Source organism: Adiantum capillus-veneris, chromosome 28 (assembly GCF_014529385.1).
Source record: "Adiantum capillus-veneris isolate H3 chromosome 28, ASM1452938v2, whole genome shotgun sequence".
NCBI classification, from domain to species: Eukaryota; Viridiplantae; Streptophyta; class Polypodiopsida; order Polypodiales; family Pteridaceae; genus Adiantum; species Adiantum capillus-veneris.
This window is the reverse complement of record NC_140958.1, coordinates 106,692,866-106,710,288: the sequence shown is the minus strand read 5'-3', so window position 1 is coordinate 106,710,288 and position 17,423 is coordinate 106,692,866. Positions and strand designations below refer to the sequence as shown.

Here is a 17,423-nt window from a genome sequence, read left to right as displayed (position 1 = left end):
CATAGAAAAAAATTCCTTCATCAGCCAGGCTTTTGCTGCTCCTCCCTGAATACTGTAGAGAACCAATGTGGGCATGAACAACAAGGAAGAGGCCTATTATGCACTCCACAAGTTCCCATTGCTCATAAGAAGAGGGATAAACATCTGCAATATATATAACAAGAGTTAAACTAAGAGTATCAATAAGTAAAAATGACAAATCTAATGTAGTTGAGCTTTGAAGAATGGAGACATTGCTCATAAGAAGAGGGATAAACGTTGCAAAATATATAAGAAAAGTTATAATGAGAGTATCAATAAGTGAAATGACAAATCAAATGAAGTTCAGATGTCAAGAGTACTTACAATTGCAACGTGGTTGATGTATATCTGATACATTTCCACCGTTTGCTATCACGTCTGGATGGGTAAACACATGCTGAACAAGAACTTCCTTTACAGATCTTTTGCCGATTTCAACCTTGAAATCCAACACTCTGGCCTTCCATGCTGAGCGGTAAACATTGATACCACTAGACCTCTTGGGTCTTCTTGGTTGCATGAGGACCCATGAACCTTTGTTTATTCTTTGTCCAACCCATTGGTTCTCTGCACTTATTGAAGTTGATATTGTAATTGAGGATATGCTACTACTTGGCCTTCTAGGCAAAGTACAGCTGTTGGTTGTTGGTGTGAGAGATAGTAAACACCTAGAGCTTCTTGGGCGGGAAGACGTGGAAGCCATAGCTCTCAGAGAAAAGCTTTAGTGGAGGGAGATTCACTTTGAAAGTATTCTAATGGAGGGAAAGTGTTTTAGAATTCCAATATCTTGTGCGGGCTTAATGGTCACCCTCCAGTAGGTTAATGACCATAAGAGAATATCAGCAGTGGGACCACTGGCAAGCACCTAACAACTCGGTAAAAGCAAGGAAGTTACGATGCCACAATCCTAGATTCGTGAAAGTTTTTAGGCTATTTTCCTATTTTTTGAGTCTTTCCACGTACTTTCCTACGTAACGTAGCCCTCCTGCTCATTGGACGCGCTCTATTATTCTCTCTCTTCATATGGCCCTCCAAATGACCTCCGAAATTTCCTAATGTTCCTATCGCCACGCTTTTCTCTTCTCCTCTCGAAGCTCTTCCAACACACAACCCCCAAAGCCCTCCCCGTTCCTTCCTTTCATGCCATACCCTACTCGCCTAAAAAATCCTTTTTTTGCCCCTCCACAACAATCACGGCACCATGATTGACGTGGCATGGGAGCGGCCTCTATGACATGGCAGGTCAAATTGTGGCATGCATGGAATTCACCAAGAGTAGGACCAAGAAGTTTCACCCGGGGTTGCTGAGCAATTTTTGCTTTGGCGGCGCTCATTCGAGGTCTCTACTGTGCGCTATGAGCGCATTTTCTCTCCCCTGCTCTCGCATCCTCTGCCTGCACGCCATCTCCTTCCTTTGTTTTTCTTCCCTTCACACACAATGTGCTTTTTTTTCATTCAAAGGGCGGCCACCTCTTTTAAATGACCACACCCTTGGGTGGCCGTGCTCCCTTGTAGTGGGTGGCCATGCTTTGCCTATAAAGCTTATGGGCGGCTCTCCTCTTGGGCGACCGCACCAAATCGGCCTTGGGTGGCCATGCTCCCCGTTTTTCTTGTAGTGGGCTGTTGGACACCACATTGGGCATACACTTTGACCAAGGCCTGGCTAAGCACAACATATCATCCAAAGCAGCCCTTGACTTACCATATCATCGTAAATTTTTGTGCCCATATGAGCATCTTGCGTAAAGCCACATGACTTCAAGATGCATGCTTGTATCTAGAGAGAGACCCTCACTTTGCATTTGCTAATTCACAAGTTTGGCAAAACTTGAAATTTCTTGCAGATTCCCGTCTTTCATCACATGCCCGCAAAGCGGCACGACAATGGCCCCCAGTGTTTGGCTTCAAAAAACCTCATGCACGACCCTCACAAAAGGCTAAGCAATGACATGAATACAGTCGTCTCAAAAATTACTATCTTCTTGACCAAGTTTCAAAAATATCCAAGACTGTCGTACTAGCCAATATGGCTCCACAAATGCGATGGGCGCCCACCGGCCTACATGGTCAGCAACCCAACACCCACCATCTCTTGAAAGAATGCACGGCCACGAAGGACTAGCAAGGAAAGTCCGCAAATGGGTGCAACAAACTTGGAGGATCCCCTTTTTCAAGAATGATCTCCTCCTAGGAGGAAAAACCAAGCCATTCTAGTGTGCACATAGATTGTCCGCTTTTAAACTTGAAAAGCGAGAAACATTTGAGTGTAATGGCTAAATTTGAAGAAGTTGTGCACGAGAGTAGAGATTGGATTTCTTTGTCAAAAAACACATGGATTCAGATGAGTGGAAACAAGCACTTGTAGACACTAGCTAGTAGGAAGATGGTTGCTAAGGTCATATCACATCTTGAATTATAACTGTGTAACCCACTTTGACAACACTAAGACTTGGAACCTTTTATATGTTTTGGCTAGAAAAATACATTTTTCCTAACTGATCAAAATAAGGGGAAACCCGGTTTTTAGGTCAAAATTTGAAGCTTTTGCCGACAATTACACTAAAACTTGTGTAAATTTTCCGGTTTTCTTAAAGGCAAGCTCAAAATCTAACTGGGATTTTATAATTTCAGCCGGTTAAAATACACTATACCCCGGTTTTTTTCTAGCACTGATTTTGGCTCCTCAAGGCACAAACTATGCTCGAAGCTCATTGTAAATTTATTTCTAAGTTAAGTTATCTCCACTCATAATTGTGAGTATGAAAAAAAAATAAAAATATATGTGTTCTATTTTTTAATCAATTACCACATTATGTGATATTAAGAAAAACAAAAAAGTTTGCTTATGCAAAGTTGTCTTGCCATGGGTACTTAAGAACTACATAAACCCACGGTGGGAGGGAGTCATGGAGAACGTTTGGAGCCAAGGTGGCCTCAGTTTATGAAGATATTTATGTGGAAAGTGATGTGGGTACTCTGCCGACGGACGTAAAGATACAAGAAAGAGGAATCGGGTCCGATCGTTGCTCGGGGTGCAGAATAGCTAGTGAAGACCTAGCCCACCTTTTCATGGGATGCCAAGCAATTAGTGGCATGGCTCGGAAATATGCAAGTGGATTCAAAGGACATGGAAAATTAAGTTCTTCAAGACTGATCTGTTCTTTGGTAGTAATAGGTTGGAAAGTCCTGTTCTTCTTGTCTGCACTCAAGTAATCAGGTACTACTTCTTTCATCATATTTGGCAAGCAAGGAACCACCGCGTGTTTGAGGGGGATCTGGCTGTGTTAAGCTTTTGTGAAATCATACAAGAGAGCAGAGTGACGATCCACATGATCGGAGGCAAACAAGCCTCAGAAAACTGGTCTAGAACAATACATGTCATGATGACATCTTGTAATAAGTAAAGCCTAGGAGTAGTTGTGGTTTCTCTGTCAAGCAGAAAACTTGTAATCCTTCGACCCTCAAGACTCGGTCTGAGCTTGAGGTTGGTGTATATTTCTGATGTTCTTAATACTATCCACTCACAATTGTGAGTTTTGCAAAAAAAGAAAAAAAAACGACTACACAAACCCAACTTTTATAGGGAACGGTGCATAAATAAATTGAGCAGATAAAAGAGACACTTCTTGCTATTTGAGGCAAGAAGTTAGTCCCTTTTGTAATACTTAAAAAGCAAGAAGGTTGTTTGTGCTCTAAATCAAATGTAGGTAATTTTCATAACATGAGAGGGATTGATTGAACAAATGCAATGAGTTGTCTTAGTTGTGATAGAGAGTTGTCTTAGTTGTTTTGTAGACAACAAATCAAGGAAAGCACAAGCGTGCAACTTGTGCTTAATTTCTTTAACATGTAAGATGCACTTCTCCTATGCTAGAAACAACAAGCTTTTTCGTGATCAAGGGCCCATTTTTATATTCATGGGCGTGTAGCATGTGCATAAAAAACAACAATGAAGCCTAAACACTTCATGCTAAAGGCTCTTTTGTGGTAAGAGGGCCAAACCTCTCTTAAGAACATCAACAAATAATTTATTGGGGCAAGACTATTAAGTAGTTAAAGCATAGAGGTTTTGTTGCCCCCATTTCTAACTTTTCAAATACATAGGCAATCTTTTTCTCGACCCGCAAAATCAGTTCGAGGAATTGCACAAGTAATCGCTTTTTTATATGAAAACCCAAAAATTTCATGATTTGGGTGGTTTATGCAAACTAATTGGTATCAACAAAGCCATGTATATTGGGCTGAACAATGATGTGGAAAAACATGATAGATAGGCTCACTTTTTCATCCCTGTGTAAATGGAGAAGCTTTCAGCTTTAATTAAGCAATCTTTTTGGGGAAAAATGCTGAGTGCAAAATTCATGGAGTGGGAGAAAACTTTGCCCCCTCCCACAATCACATTTTTAAGAATTAAGCTTTACTATAATATGTAGAAAGCTTTAGAAAAATCTAGGTGTGAGTGCATGTAATCTACCTATCTTGGGATGCATGATTTTCAACAAGATTGGAAGAAATCCATAACAAATTTTTCGGTGCATACTACCCAAGGGGGCTAGCTTAGTTGGAAGAGGGTTGCGCTTGCATCTCCAAGGTGGTGGGTTCAACCCCCACTACGCGCCCTTGCCCCGGGTGCCCAGCTTGATGCATGGTGTTGGTGGAATGAAAAAGTCAGCACTTGAATTTTTTTAATAAAAAAATTAGTGCATGCTTGTTAACAAATGCTAGCCTTGCCAAATGGAACTATATAAGAGCTTGATGAGTTGATGGACTATCTCCATTGGAGTCCTCACGCACAACAACTGGCTACCTATAAGCAAGCTGCCTTGTGCAAAAGGAACACACTCTCTCCTCTTTCCTTGGTGCACGAAAACAGAAACGTGAGCGCTCTCTTTTCTCTCTATCTCTTTTGTGTGTGTTTGTTGTGTGTATGTGTGAGAGAGAGAGAGAGAGAGAGAGAGAGAGAGAGGGAGGGAGGTCAGGAGTCCAAGTCCCATGATAAAGATAAGTTTGGTTTTTAAGAGAGTGTTAGTCCATCAGACACCCAAACGGAAGGTCCATTGCATTGCCTTGCAAGGCCACACCAAATTTCTAGTTAGAGGAGCACGAACGTGGTGAAGCTGCACATGAGCATTTTACGTCACATGATGTTGTTAATAGAGAGGTTCTTCACTGTTGATAAATCACCCCAAGGAAATATGGATATCTTTCTCCCTTCTCCTATATATCAAGTTTAACATGCCAAAAGCCCATCCTAAGATCCTTCTTACTATATACTAAAGGACGTTGAACACCCTAAAAGTAGGAAGCTTTATATGTTTGACACATGGTAGGAGCTTTTCACTTCTAGAGCCTCACTAAACACAGCATGCGCAACCAGAGAGAGAGAGAGAGAGAGAGAGAGAGAGAGAGAGAGAGTGTTTCTGTGTTGTCAAAAAGATGTCTTCTGAGGCCCTTTTCCGTCCGTGGGACGGGTGTTGCACTCGTCTCCTCTATGCGCAACAAGACTCTCTCCTTTCACGTTGAATTTTCAAATTTAACCCAAACTTTCGAACGGCCCTTGTGCTTCAACTGTCGATCCCTCTCGATTTGCCCGAGTCAATTTAAAGGATACTAGTCCTGCGTCCAGTGTCAAAAATCAGCTACAATAATAGATAATACAAAAATCAGTTTTTTTTGTTTTTGATAAATGGATAGATGAACTGATAAACCTAGATCAATTTTGGCGATAACAATAATAATAATAATAATATATAATATTAAAAGACATTAAGATTTTTGGTTGGGTATAGATAGCGTGTCGTCGAAGATCTATTTTAAGTAGTGCATGGCTAACATGGCTTCGTTCATCACAGAACTGCGACCGCCTCTTCGCGGCGTTTTACACTCAGGTTCTCTCTCTCTCTCTCTCTCTCTCTCTCTCTCTCTCTCTCTCTCTCTCACACACACACACACACACACACACACACACACACATCTCAACAATGACCTTGCTTTTTCTCTGTCCACAGACTTGGCAAAGAGCACCCACATCCTCTCATCTTCATGGACCAGCAGCTTCTCCACCAGCAGGAGCAGCAGCAGCAGCAACCAAAGCAGCAGAGTCGAAGGCTGCGCCGATCGTGGAATGCGGTCCAGGCCCCAAGCTCTCTGCTGAGAACCCACAATGCAATTCGCGATGTGCTGGAGGCCCTGCCGCCTCCACATGAGCTATCGGCCATCAATGGCAAGTCTGTAATCCCCCTTGGCCAAGGCGATCCTTCCGTCTTTCAACATCTGAAAGCCCCTGAATGTGCAGAGCTTGCCCTCATTGATGTCGTTCGCTCCAAGAGGTATAATGGCTATGCACATTCGGCAGGCTCTGAAGAATGCCGCAGGTAATACACAACCCTTCATTTGAAAAGTCAGGTTGGGCAATGCTGAAAATTTGCTTGTCAAAAGTGTTGAGTGCTTAAGCACATGCAAGGACCAGAATGGGGAAAAATCTTTCATGTTCATGTTCACATTGATGCTCCGCTTAGTTGGAATGTCAAGATAGCCACATTGAAATTCTCTGGATTTTAGGCATCCCTCATGCCATTAAAATGTGATGTATGCAGAAAAAAGCATAGCCATCTCTACAGGATCACCCTTCTCTTTGAATGTTCATCCAAGGAGGGGCCACTGAAGGGTTCATGCTCAAGAGCCCCACCAATGCCTTTCTTAGCTCTTGCCGGATAATACAGATCCTTACACTGGTTAGCTTCAAAAGGGCAGAGGTAGCCCCTTTGCTATGGCTAGAAACTAAAAACCTCGACTAGGAGGGTTGGCATCATAAGGCTGAGTATCAGGACTTGCATGAAAAGGAGTATTTATAGTTTTGAAAATTGTCTCTTAAACACCATACAAGTCAACACTAGGTTTCTGTCTGAGCCAGCGAAGAGGCTTTAGCCGCAAGTTAGTGGCTCAGTGCCTTATTTGATTTAAATGGCTCAGTTGAACATAGCTTGTACATTTGAAAGGAAGTGTGCACAACTTGGGTGTGTAAAGTACACACACTTTGCCAAAGCAGGATCCATGCGCTATCTTGGCATTGTCAAAGCCAAGGAGCTCTTATTAACAACAAGCAGATTCAGCAAGCGGAGTACCCGATACAAGGAAATCTGAACGTTCTTCGTCCCAATAATTATTTGTGGATACAAGGAACTTCGTTGTAAGTTTCAACACTCTTAGTCCCAAAAATTACTTGCAAAACTCTACAAAATCCAAAAGTGAGAAAATACATAATCCGTTTCTTCAATAAAACAGAACTAGTGTTGCCATAAGCTAATATGGGATGTAGCTGGGACGACAGCAATTTCTCAAGTTTGCAGTTAACCTTTCATGATGGTGCTGTTATAACAAGATGGGTTGGGCAATGACCCAAAAATATGTCAAGCCCACTTAACTGAACAGATCACTTTTGGTAAAAATTGGTGCTATTGAGATGTCAAAGATTCCATGGTGACAATGGCTTCTAGGAGTGTTTTTCATCGTGTTTGGAACTGATGTTTTTCTGAAATGACCACCTTTTAGCCTTGGATTGCGTTGTATTATATGTTCTGAATGAGATTTGTGTTTGTGATGCTCAGAGCTGTGGCCGAATACTACTCTGAAGGCTTGCCAACCCGTCTTTCGGTCGATGATGTCTTCATTACTGTAGGCTGTACCCAGGCTATTGAGTTCTGCATTGCGGCATTGGCAGCCCCGGGCTCAAATATATTACTGCCAAGACCAGGATTTCCTTTGTATGAGAGTTTCTGCTCATATATGGGTGTCAAAGTACGACATTATGATCTTCTTCCAGAGTGCAACTGGGAGATTGACTTGGAACTGCTTCAAATGTTGACTGATAGAAATACAGTCGCCTTGGTCATTTGCAATCCAAGCAATCCTTGTGGTGTAGTCTATAGCCGAGAGCACTTATCAAAGGTATGGGCCAATGTGCATGCATGCATGCATATAGGTACACAACATGGTGCATACATGTACGTAGATCCACAACATATATTGTATGTATATAGGTACACAACAGAGTGCATGCATGCATATTTGCATTCATGTATGTAAATTCACAACATGCATGTATGTATGTAGGTACACAAGATAGTGTATGCATGCATGTAGGGACAAAACCTATATGCTGTTTAAACTTTCTTTTGCGATTTCTTAACATCTGGTGATCCTCATTATGTCTCTGTGTAGGTGGTTGAAAAGGCCGAGCAATTAAGATTGCCCATTATTGCGGATGAAATCTACGGGCATATGGCATTCGATGGGCAAACATTCTGTCCAGTGGCCTCGCTTACTGTGGATGTACCGGTCCTAACAGTTGGGGGTCTTTCGAAGAGATGGATAGTACCAGGATGGCGCCTTGGATGGATTCTAGTTTCTGATCCGTTTGGTGTCCTTGCCAGGGGGAAGGTAAGATAAAACTTTTTTATTATAACAGTATTAGAATGTTGGTGTTGCATGTTCATGATTTTCCTAAGCTTGGCATAGTCACAAGGAAATCCATTTCCGGGCCTACCGGATTGGAAACTCCTTTTGCGTAGTCACCTGTTTCTCGTTTCCTTTGTGCCGTTTCTTAAGAAAGTTTCAAATGTTGCATACAAAATATAGCTATAAGAAGCGGTTTCTAATTTGTTCCATTGCAAAGAGCAAGCTGTTTTCATCTAAGGTGGCCTTGCCGGTCTCATTCCATTGCCACTTTCCATGTGACTATGGCTTGTTCCATTCCTGGGATTAATACTGTTGTGCTTTGGTGTTTAGCAATGTTAAAGCATTGTTGTGAGGGCGAAAGCTTTTTGGGAGATGTAAGTGTTTCTATTTTTGGTTGTTATGCTAGGTTGTGGAGGGATTAACAAAGCTCGCACAATTGACAGTAAACACCTCGACAATTGTTCAGGTAAATTCCCCTACCCATCTGCTATACAGTCGTATTCATGGAAACGACCCGTTTTTGCTGAACATTTTGTTTCATTCATTCCAACTCCAGGCTGCTCTTCCAGCGATTTTGCGAAATACTCCAGATGAGTTTTATCAAAGATCGAATGCCCTCTTACAAGAAGGAGCTAAGCTTTGCTGTAAGCGAATTCAGAAGATTTCTGGCCTTGAATGCCCGTCCAAACCACAGGGATCGATGTTCATCATGGTGAGGCATCTCAACAGATTACATTGTGACATTTTGGCAAGCGTTTTCCGGCTAGTGTTGTTTGAGAATCTAGCCCATAGATTCTAGATTCCTTAAAAAGGTGTTCATCTGTCAACCTCAAAGTCATTCATTCCAACTCCTACCTGATATTTCTGACTTGAAGTTGTGTATGAGTCATCTCATTTGGCACTTATCTTGAATGAGAGACCTTATTAGAGGGTAAAAGACATTGTCTCATTCTGTCTAATCGTTCCAAATCGATAGGGCAAGGGAATTTCGTTGTTGACATACTCGTAGAAAATGACTTAAACCTAGCTTGTGGCATCCTAGAAATTTTTTTGGTCCAAGTAGACACGAACATTGGCAGGTCAAATTAGCTGCTCTCATTTTGTTCCAAATTGATATGGGAAAAAAAAGGAGGAACTCAATTGTCATCGACAAACTTGATTTAACGTAGCGTGGTGTTTTAGATAACCCACCTGCAACATTGTCATGGACCGTGATGTCTATTATGAGCACACCATTATCGATCACAAGCCAGTGAGCCACTTGCCTTCCATGTTTTCAAGGACTGTGCTATGTAATTGCAAGCCGCTTTTTGGTAGCAATTCTTGCAGAGTGTTTCACATCGATGGCCGATTGATCTCCATGTTTTATGTTTCTGACAGGTAAAAATCAACATGTCAGTATTTATTGAGTTACGCGATGACATCGGGTTTGCATCTGCTCTTGCAACAGAAGAATCAGTTATTGTGCTGCCAGGTACTTATCATCAACAAGCTGACATGTTGGCATTATTATTTCTAATAAGAAAGGGATTCTGAACCCACTAGTTATGTTTGACAGGCTCTGCATTTGGAACTCCAAATTGGATGCGTATGATCTTTGCAGCACCACCCTCACTGCTTAATGAAGCTTGGGATCGAATTGAGGCCTTCTGCGACAGGCATAGGTCCAAATGCTGATGCCATTTTATGGATGTACATTAGAACCAGGGTCCAGTCCAAGAGATACATGTAAAGATTTTGATTGAAACAAGGGGGAATATAAGTATTTTTTTGCCAACCACTTTAATTCACACACACACACACACACACACACACACTACGTAATTGGGGATATTTTATACCCTTTGTACGTTCGGAACCTGTCTGGAACAGGCATTAGCCCCCACATAGCAAGGCAAGGGGACCTATGATAGCAAGGGCTAGGTGTTGGATGGGCGGAGAGTTGTATGCTATTTCCCTGTGTCTCACATTTACCAAAAAATTGTCCATTGAAACATTAGCCGAGAGCACAGCGCTCATCATCCTCATTATCATGATGTGTTGGGAAATGATGACATATGAATTTTTTTTCAATGTTTATCCATGTTTCGATCTCATGGAACGGGCCTTTCTTGAAGAAGCTTCACTTATAGTAAAGAGTGAGATATATGATGTATGATTACCAACTGGAAACAAATAAGATCTGATTTCTACATTTGACAACACACCATGATCAAGCGAACAAGCCCGAGACCAGTGCCGCTGGTCACTACATTAGCCAAATACTTTCTCTTCATGAAACAATGTATGTTATGGGTAAATTAGGTAGGAACATGATATACACATTTGCTTGCTTTAATGTGTTCTATATGGTTTCATAAGCAACGGTGTTGAAGTTGTCTCAGGATCATTCCTTAGCATTTTAATAGAGCCCATAAGCAACTTGATAATGTTTGTGTCTCATAAGAGATCATGTGTGGTTCTTACAAACACAGATGTTCAAGTGATCAAATTTGTTCCATCTGCTTTAAGAGTCTCGAATGAAATCACCCTAGTGTGGCAGATTGGTCCTAGTCTTGGAAGTTCTTGTGTTATGTACAAATGCCCCTAAAGAGTTTTTTAAAACAACACACCGTATTTATCTAGACCGCAAGATATAATTTGATATACACCATATTTTCCCGTACGAAGCCACATTATGATTTACAGAATGACCGTATAGTGACTACCTTTATCCTAGTTCCCTCTTGAGTAACAGGTCTTCAGTTCATGTGTAGCTTATGTGGTAGTCAGTCATTTGGTTGGAACCATATGTAACCTCTCTCGCCTATATGGAGCTTATGTGGCAATGAATCATTTGCCAGTCATTTGCAGTCACGTGTCATCATGGCCTTGGACTCCTACCCTTAATTGGTGGAACCTCTCAATTTTGCTCTTTTCTAGTAGGGTCACTATTTGTACGATGAGTATTTTGGCACAAGGTACATGGTTTCCTTGACTACGATCATGGCTTGTGCTTTCCACCTCTAGAGACTTCTCCATTGCCTAGTTAAACAAAAAATAACTTCAGCATGAGCATATCACACTAGCATTATAGTAGCATACATATTGAAAGGAGAATCTACTTCACCTACAGGGGAAAGAACATGTATATAGATGCTAGTGAGCGTGGTTGCACTATTCCATTTGTAAATCCTCTTGCTTTTGATAAGTCAACGAAGAGCTCAGTTTCTGCATACATCATTTTTATCAAAGAGTCTCTAAAAGATCGTAATGTTTCATCAAATGTAAATGGTAGGAATCAAGAAGAGTTAGACTTGTCTAATTTTCTAAAAGGATTCGAAGATGTGTTCATCGATGATTTCCCTATGGACTTACCTCCAAAACGAGGGGATGATGACCATCGCATTGAGCTCCTTCCAGGGAGCTCACCACCTAACAAGCCTCCTTATCGAGTCTCACAAGCTCAACAAGAGGAGATCATGAGGCAAGTACAGGAATTGGTAGACAAAGGGATGTTGAGGCCTAGTTCCTCTCCCTTTTGTTCTCTAGTCCTTTTAGTGCAAAAGAAAGATGGTACATACCGTATGTGTGTGGACTATCAAGCACTAAACCTATCTACCACCTCTACTTCCCACTACCTAGATATAACTTTTAATTTAGATCCAACCAACAAAATGATGTTCTTAGAGGATTCCCCCTATGCCCTTTAAAAGCGTTTCACTTTTACACTACTTTGTAATTGAAAAGGACACTAGTGTTTTGCTCTTTAAAAAATGTGGAAATTTTATATCAAAAAAATCTTTGTTAAGCTTAAAATATGTTAACAAAAGTATTTATAAAAATTATATTTCTTTAAATTTTTTAACACAAAATCTTATGGAATTACACTCATGAAAGCCACTTGCTCAAAACAACAAATATTTCTTTCAAACGTGTCGCTCAATTATAGCAAATAAATTATAATTCTTTATTTTTTAACGCAAAATCTTATTGAATTACACTCATAAAAGCCACTTGCACAAAATTGCAACACATACTTTTTAAAAATGTCACTCGATTATAGCCAGTAAATTATAAATCTTTATTTTCTAACACAATCTTATGGAATTACACTCATGAAAGCCACTTGCACAAAACAACAACAAATATTTCTTTAAAATGTGTCACTCAATTATAGCAAATAAATGAACAAGATATATGCAATAATCCATGCTAGCTACTTATGTTTGTGCTTCACATTTTTGCAAGTTTCATGCAAAATAAAATCTTTTTTGACAATAATTAAATAGGGAAAGTTGTGTGGGATCGATACACGACTTTTGTGTATTCAATTCTTGACAATGTAAAGCACGTCTTTCATGCAACATTAGTACTTGCTGTTTAACTAAGGTACATTTGGTAAACAAGATCAACTTCTCAAAATTGTGCATGTTGAAATTCTCATCTTTAAATCATTAGAGGTTAGCCTCAAAATTGAGTTTAAAATTTAACCTTTTTATTCGTACTATTTATATGTGTCCGAATACTTCATTTGGATGCATTTGGGAAAACTTTAAGCACACTTTTATGAGTTTTTTATAAGGATGGTTTGCAATAAATTTTGTAGTGCAAAATATTTAAAGTGAGCTTGATATGCAAGATACAAGTGAGTTTGAGACCTTGAAAAATGCTTGTTTGATGGGCCCCACCTGTATTTATAATATAGACCTTAATTTTTGCACAAGAACTTCATCATGTTAGGAAAATAGGTTTTGAAATGCCAAAAATTCGCTCTTTGTCAGCATTCTCAACAATTAAGCTTCAAACTCTAAGTTCTTATTAACATGAGTGTATTTTCATTCACAAACCATCAAAGTTAGGCAAATTCTATACTTGCTAAGTAGTTGCAAACCATTTATGAAAATTTTGACAAAATTGCAGTGACTTTTTTCAAAAAATTCACTTACAACTCATCACAAATACCCTAATTTTACAAAGATTTTTCAAAATTTGCCTCCAATATTCACCTCATAACCTACCTTAAAAAAGAGCATGACCTATAAATCTTGCTTTTAATTTCACTAAATAATCATGAAAGAGCACGTGTGTGGATGTGTGGTGTGATAGAGAGGAAGGAGAAGAAGGAGACTCTCTGTGGTGGGTGGAGCTAACTTCTTAATCAAAAGTTTGAGAGGGCTCCTTATTTTTGTATATGTACAAAGAATAAGGAAAAAGTAAGTGGATCCATTATAGGACCTAGTAGAATATACAATGATAGGTGGGACACCTTCTCAACCTACACCCACTGGCTCTCTCAAAGTACATGGATGCCACCATTTTAGCTATGGCGATGTGCAAAGTGCATATCTCTGCTAGAATGTATGTGCATATCCTACAAGTATCCTATAATGACCTGCATAGCTCCACGATGCATCATGCTAGTGTGTCGCTCAACTGACAACCCTAACTGCAAATTCTCCCACTATAGTTGTTATCTCGGGACTCGATACTAGAATGTCGTATGTGAGACTCCCAAAGACTGACAAAAGTTGTGCAACCCTAGCTATCTTAACCACCTTAATACTATCTGCATCAAATGCATCATCGCCATTAGGACCAATCAGGTATGGATGTGTTGACTTTGACTCTTGAGAACCATCTCCCTCTCATCCATGGGGACTAGATCCACATGTTCTAACATAATCATATAAATTTCTAGACGAGCATATAAAAAAAATCCATCTCCATAGTAGGAGGCATCTTTGTCCTAAGAGAGTAAACCTACTATGTCTCGCCAAAGCATGTCCGCTCTAAATTTGTAGTGATAGGCATGTCGTGCACAACAATCTGGAGATGTGCAAAAGCGACTCATCTCATCTCTCGCTCACATGTCTGCAACACAATTGAGATCGAGCCATCTCATAACTCAAATACATGCATAGGGTAACCAAGACACTTGAATCTTACCCACGCAATCACTAGCAATCCACAATGCATCTAGAAAGGCTACTCTCTAAGCATTATCTAACATCCACAATTTTCTAATTCTCTCACTAAGATCAAACTATGTTTTAGCCGAAGAACATAATGCGCATCTCAAAGTGTATATGATGCAACACTAGTCAATGGCATACATACATTTCTTGCTCCTGCAATGTCAAATGCCGAACCATTGACCAAGTGCACTCGGCCAAGACTCGCACTAGAGAAAGTGCTCAAGCACTCACACATGGTGTGATGTAGAAGACTGCATCCTCATCTAGCAACCAATGGAAAGAAATGTCACATGTGTCATACATATAAACATGAGGAACTCTAGAGGTAAACATGACATCACCATCACTGGCATGTGCAGCATGTGTCAAAACGCCTTTGCATCTTGCATGCATCGATGGCACTGCCTCATATGCCAAAAGCAATGATGCCTAATATCCTCTGTGTGACCAGGATGCCAACAACGTAATTATTGGCATGAACAAGAGCTCTGAAACATCACACATATCTGTTATATATAGATGTCAAGAAACCAAAATCCACATATGCATTAAAAAAATGTATGGCAAGAAATTATGGGAAAAATCTATTAAAGTCTTCCTTGTAAATTGAGAAAAATCTTAGCCATAAACCACATCAAAGATGCAAAAGTGTGAGATAACCTCGACCACTATAATTATTATCAACACATCAAACCCATGCTCACACATGCAACTTGTAGTTCAATGTAGGTCTACCAAGAGATGTATAGAAACACCAAGCAAAAACCAGGCATAAGAAAGCACAATAAGATAATGCAAATGCAAGCGGTATCCTAGTAAGATAAATCTAAAAACTCTGTAGAAATTGTACCTACAACCTATAGGACCAAAATCTCTGACTACCTGTAATCTGTAGCCACTACAAGCATATACAAATCTCACTCCTACAAGAGTGGATACATGAACACCAATCTATCTTCAAAACTGACAAAAACTTGTCAAAAGTGAGTGTCAAACTCAATCGCTCTCAAACTAGAGTCACACTCAATCACTAAACTATCAGAGAGTAAACTGCAGATGCACACAAACAATGCCGGGAAATTGGGAAAAAATGTGGAGAGTTTCCCCTATAATCTGAGAAAAATCTCAAAAGATCTCACTAATAATATGGCATACAAAATACCTGTGAAGCCAACCAGGCTATACACAAATTAGAGACTCGATCTCTCATCTGTAGGTGCTATACATCATGTCAAAACCATGGTCAAAACACTTTCCAAACACGATGGAGAGAAGCAAAACAAATTGCTGGATGTAACAAAGCGCATAAACCATAAACCTGACACTAAGTGTGTCAACAACAATCCACATGTGGGCATACATCAACCGCCAAAGCTATGGCATAATGAGCTCACTTTTGCACAAGGAATCTACAGCCTATGAGTTGTAACTAGCTTACATGTATCCAAATTGCACATATCTCTAAATCACACAAATCCGTTTGTAAAATTGTCAGAAGTGACCCACACAATCATACATGAACACGTACTTTGTGCATCATAATCCACACTCAAAAAATGCAACTTATGAGCAGAATATCTTAGTTGGATTATCCATGATCAAAAAACACATTAATTGTAACATGTGCCTTGTTGGGATAAAGGTGGCATGTGCCTTGCCTCGAGGTCAGACATCCGGTGTCTGACCATTCACTAACTTCACTAAACACTGAACTTATTCTTTCTACATAAAAAAATAAGGGGTCTCACCCATTTAGTAGTGAGTACTCCACCCACACATAATCTATCACTCTACATTCACCGCACACATACGCCCACATCATACATCTTCTGCATTGACGTTCCCTTGAGATGGTAATAGAGTGCAGCGACATTGCATCACTGAGAGTAGAGAAAAAGTAGGAACATAATTTTTTGCAGCTTGTTTTTGCCATTTTCAGGCTCTGAAAACGGTGTTTTAAGCTCTGGAACATTGTTTTTTGACATATCTCCGACATACGAAGTCGGATGGATATGATCCAGGAGTCTAAGTTGGGGTTTTGGGCACGTTCTAGAAATGATGGCGATGTGTATTTTTTGAAATTCTATTCGAAATTGCAACAGGTATAACAACATATTTATTCTATACTTTGGAGCCACAAAATGTTGCTTTTGCCGTATCTCTCACACTCAACTCAGATCTATATGATCTAAGAGTCTACCCCAAGGTTTCTCAAAATTCTAGATAAGTTAATGATATCAAAATTTTGAAATTCTAAATGTTTTATTTTTTGCAACAACTTGCAATAATTTCTATGCATAAATGCTTTGCCTACACTCTAGAGCATTATGTAGTTTATGCGTTTGGGTATGACATGATAGGCGCACGAAGGCAATCTCTTTAGCTTATCAGATTGAGACCATCCCACACATACAACACTCTTGAAGGACAACTAAACCACAATCAAGAATCTCACTGCTCTCAAACTACATCACCCAACCTACATACACACAAACGGAATGAAACTCACCAAATCATACCAGAATTGTACGAAACTTAAGGAACATCATCCCCTCACTAGGATACACATGTCCCAAAGCCTCTACACTCAAAATACTTACTCCAAACCCATATGCAAAAAACGTGTATGAAGACAAATCTGAATTTAAGAAGTGCTCAAAACTAAAATCTATGAGTATCTATGTGTAGCTTATGTCGCCACAATTCTAATGACTACTTTCAAGCAAAAAATAGACATCGTTTGTTACACTTACGACCACAAATAGCTCATAGATGCGCTAGCACACTTGCTCCATTCCACGTGGAACGCTTGGTGTTGTCGCGTAGCTCTAACCGAGCCTAGCACAATGGTGTAGTCGAATCTCCAATGTGATGAACGAGCCGAGAGTTGCATCAGGATGAATCTCATGCTCTCTCTCTTTCTCTCTCACACATTGTCAACGACAGCTTAAAACTTGATTATGATAAAAGTTCTCTTTACAAAATGAC

At 40.0% G+C, this 17,423-nt stretch overlaps 1 protein-coding gene across 1 annotated transcript; it reads left to right on the top strand.

Moving 5' to 3' along the window:
* Window positions 1-5,753: 5,753 nt before the first annotated feature.
* LOC147421041 (putative aminotransferase TAT2) lies at window positions 5,754-10,572 on the top strand. Its single transcript, XM_086504845.1, has 8 exons — window positions 5,754-5,909; window positions 6,030-6,395; window positions 7,629-7,968; window positions 8,242-8,460; window positions 8,885-8,944; window positions 9,035-9,190; window positions 9,859-9,952; window positions 10,037-10,572. Exons 2-8 carry the CDS (start codon window positions 6,064-6,066, stop codon window positions 10,153-10,155), a joined length of 1,320 nt encoding a protein of 439 aa, XP_086360971.1. The 5' UTR covers window positions 5,754-5,909; window positions 6,030-6,063; the 3' UTR covers window positions 10,156-10,572.
* Window positions 10,573-17,423: the final 6,851 nt, after the last annotated feature.

Coding starts and splice junctions, on each gene's coding strand:
- LOC147421041 (XM_086504845.1), top strand. CDS start 6,064: ATGGACCAGCAGCTTCTCCACCAGCAGGAGCAGCAGCAGCAGCAACCA. Junction 9,191..9,858: donor AGGGATCGATGTTCATCATG/GTGAGGCATCTC, acceptor TGTTTCTGACAG/GTAAAAATCAACATGTCAGT. Junction 9,953..10,036: donor ATCAGTTATTGTGCTGCCAG/GTACTTATCATC, acceptor TATGTTTGACAG/GCTCTGCATTTGGAACTCCA.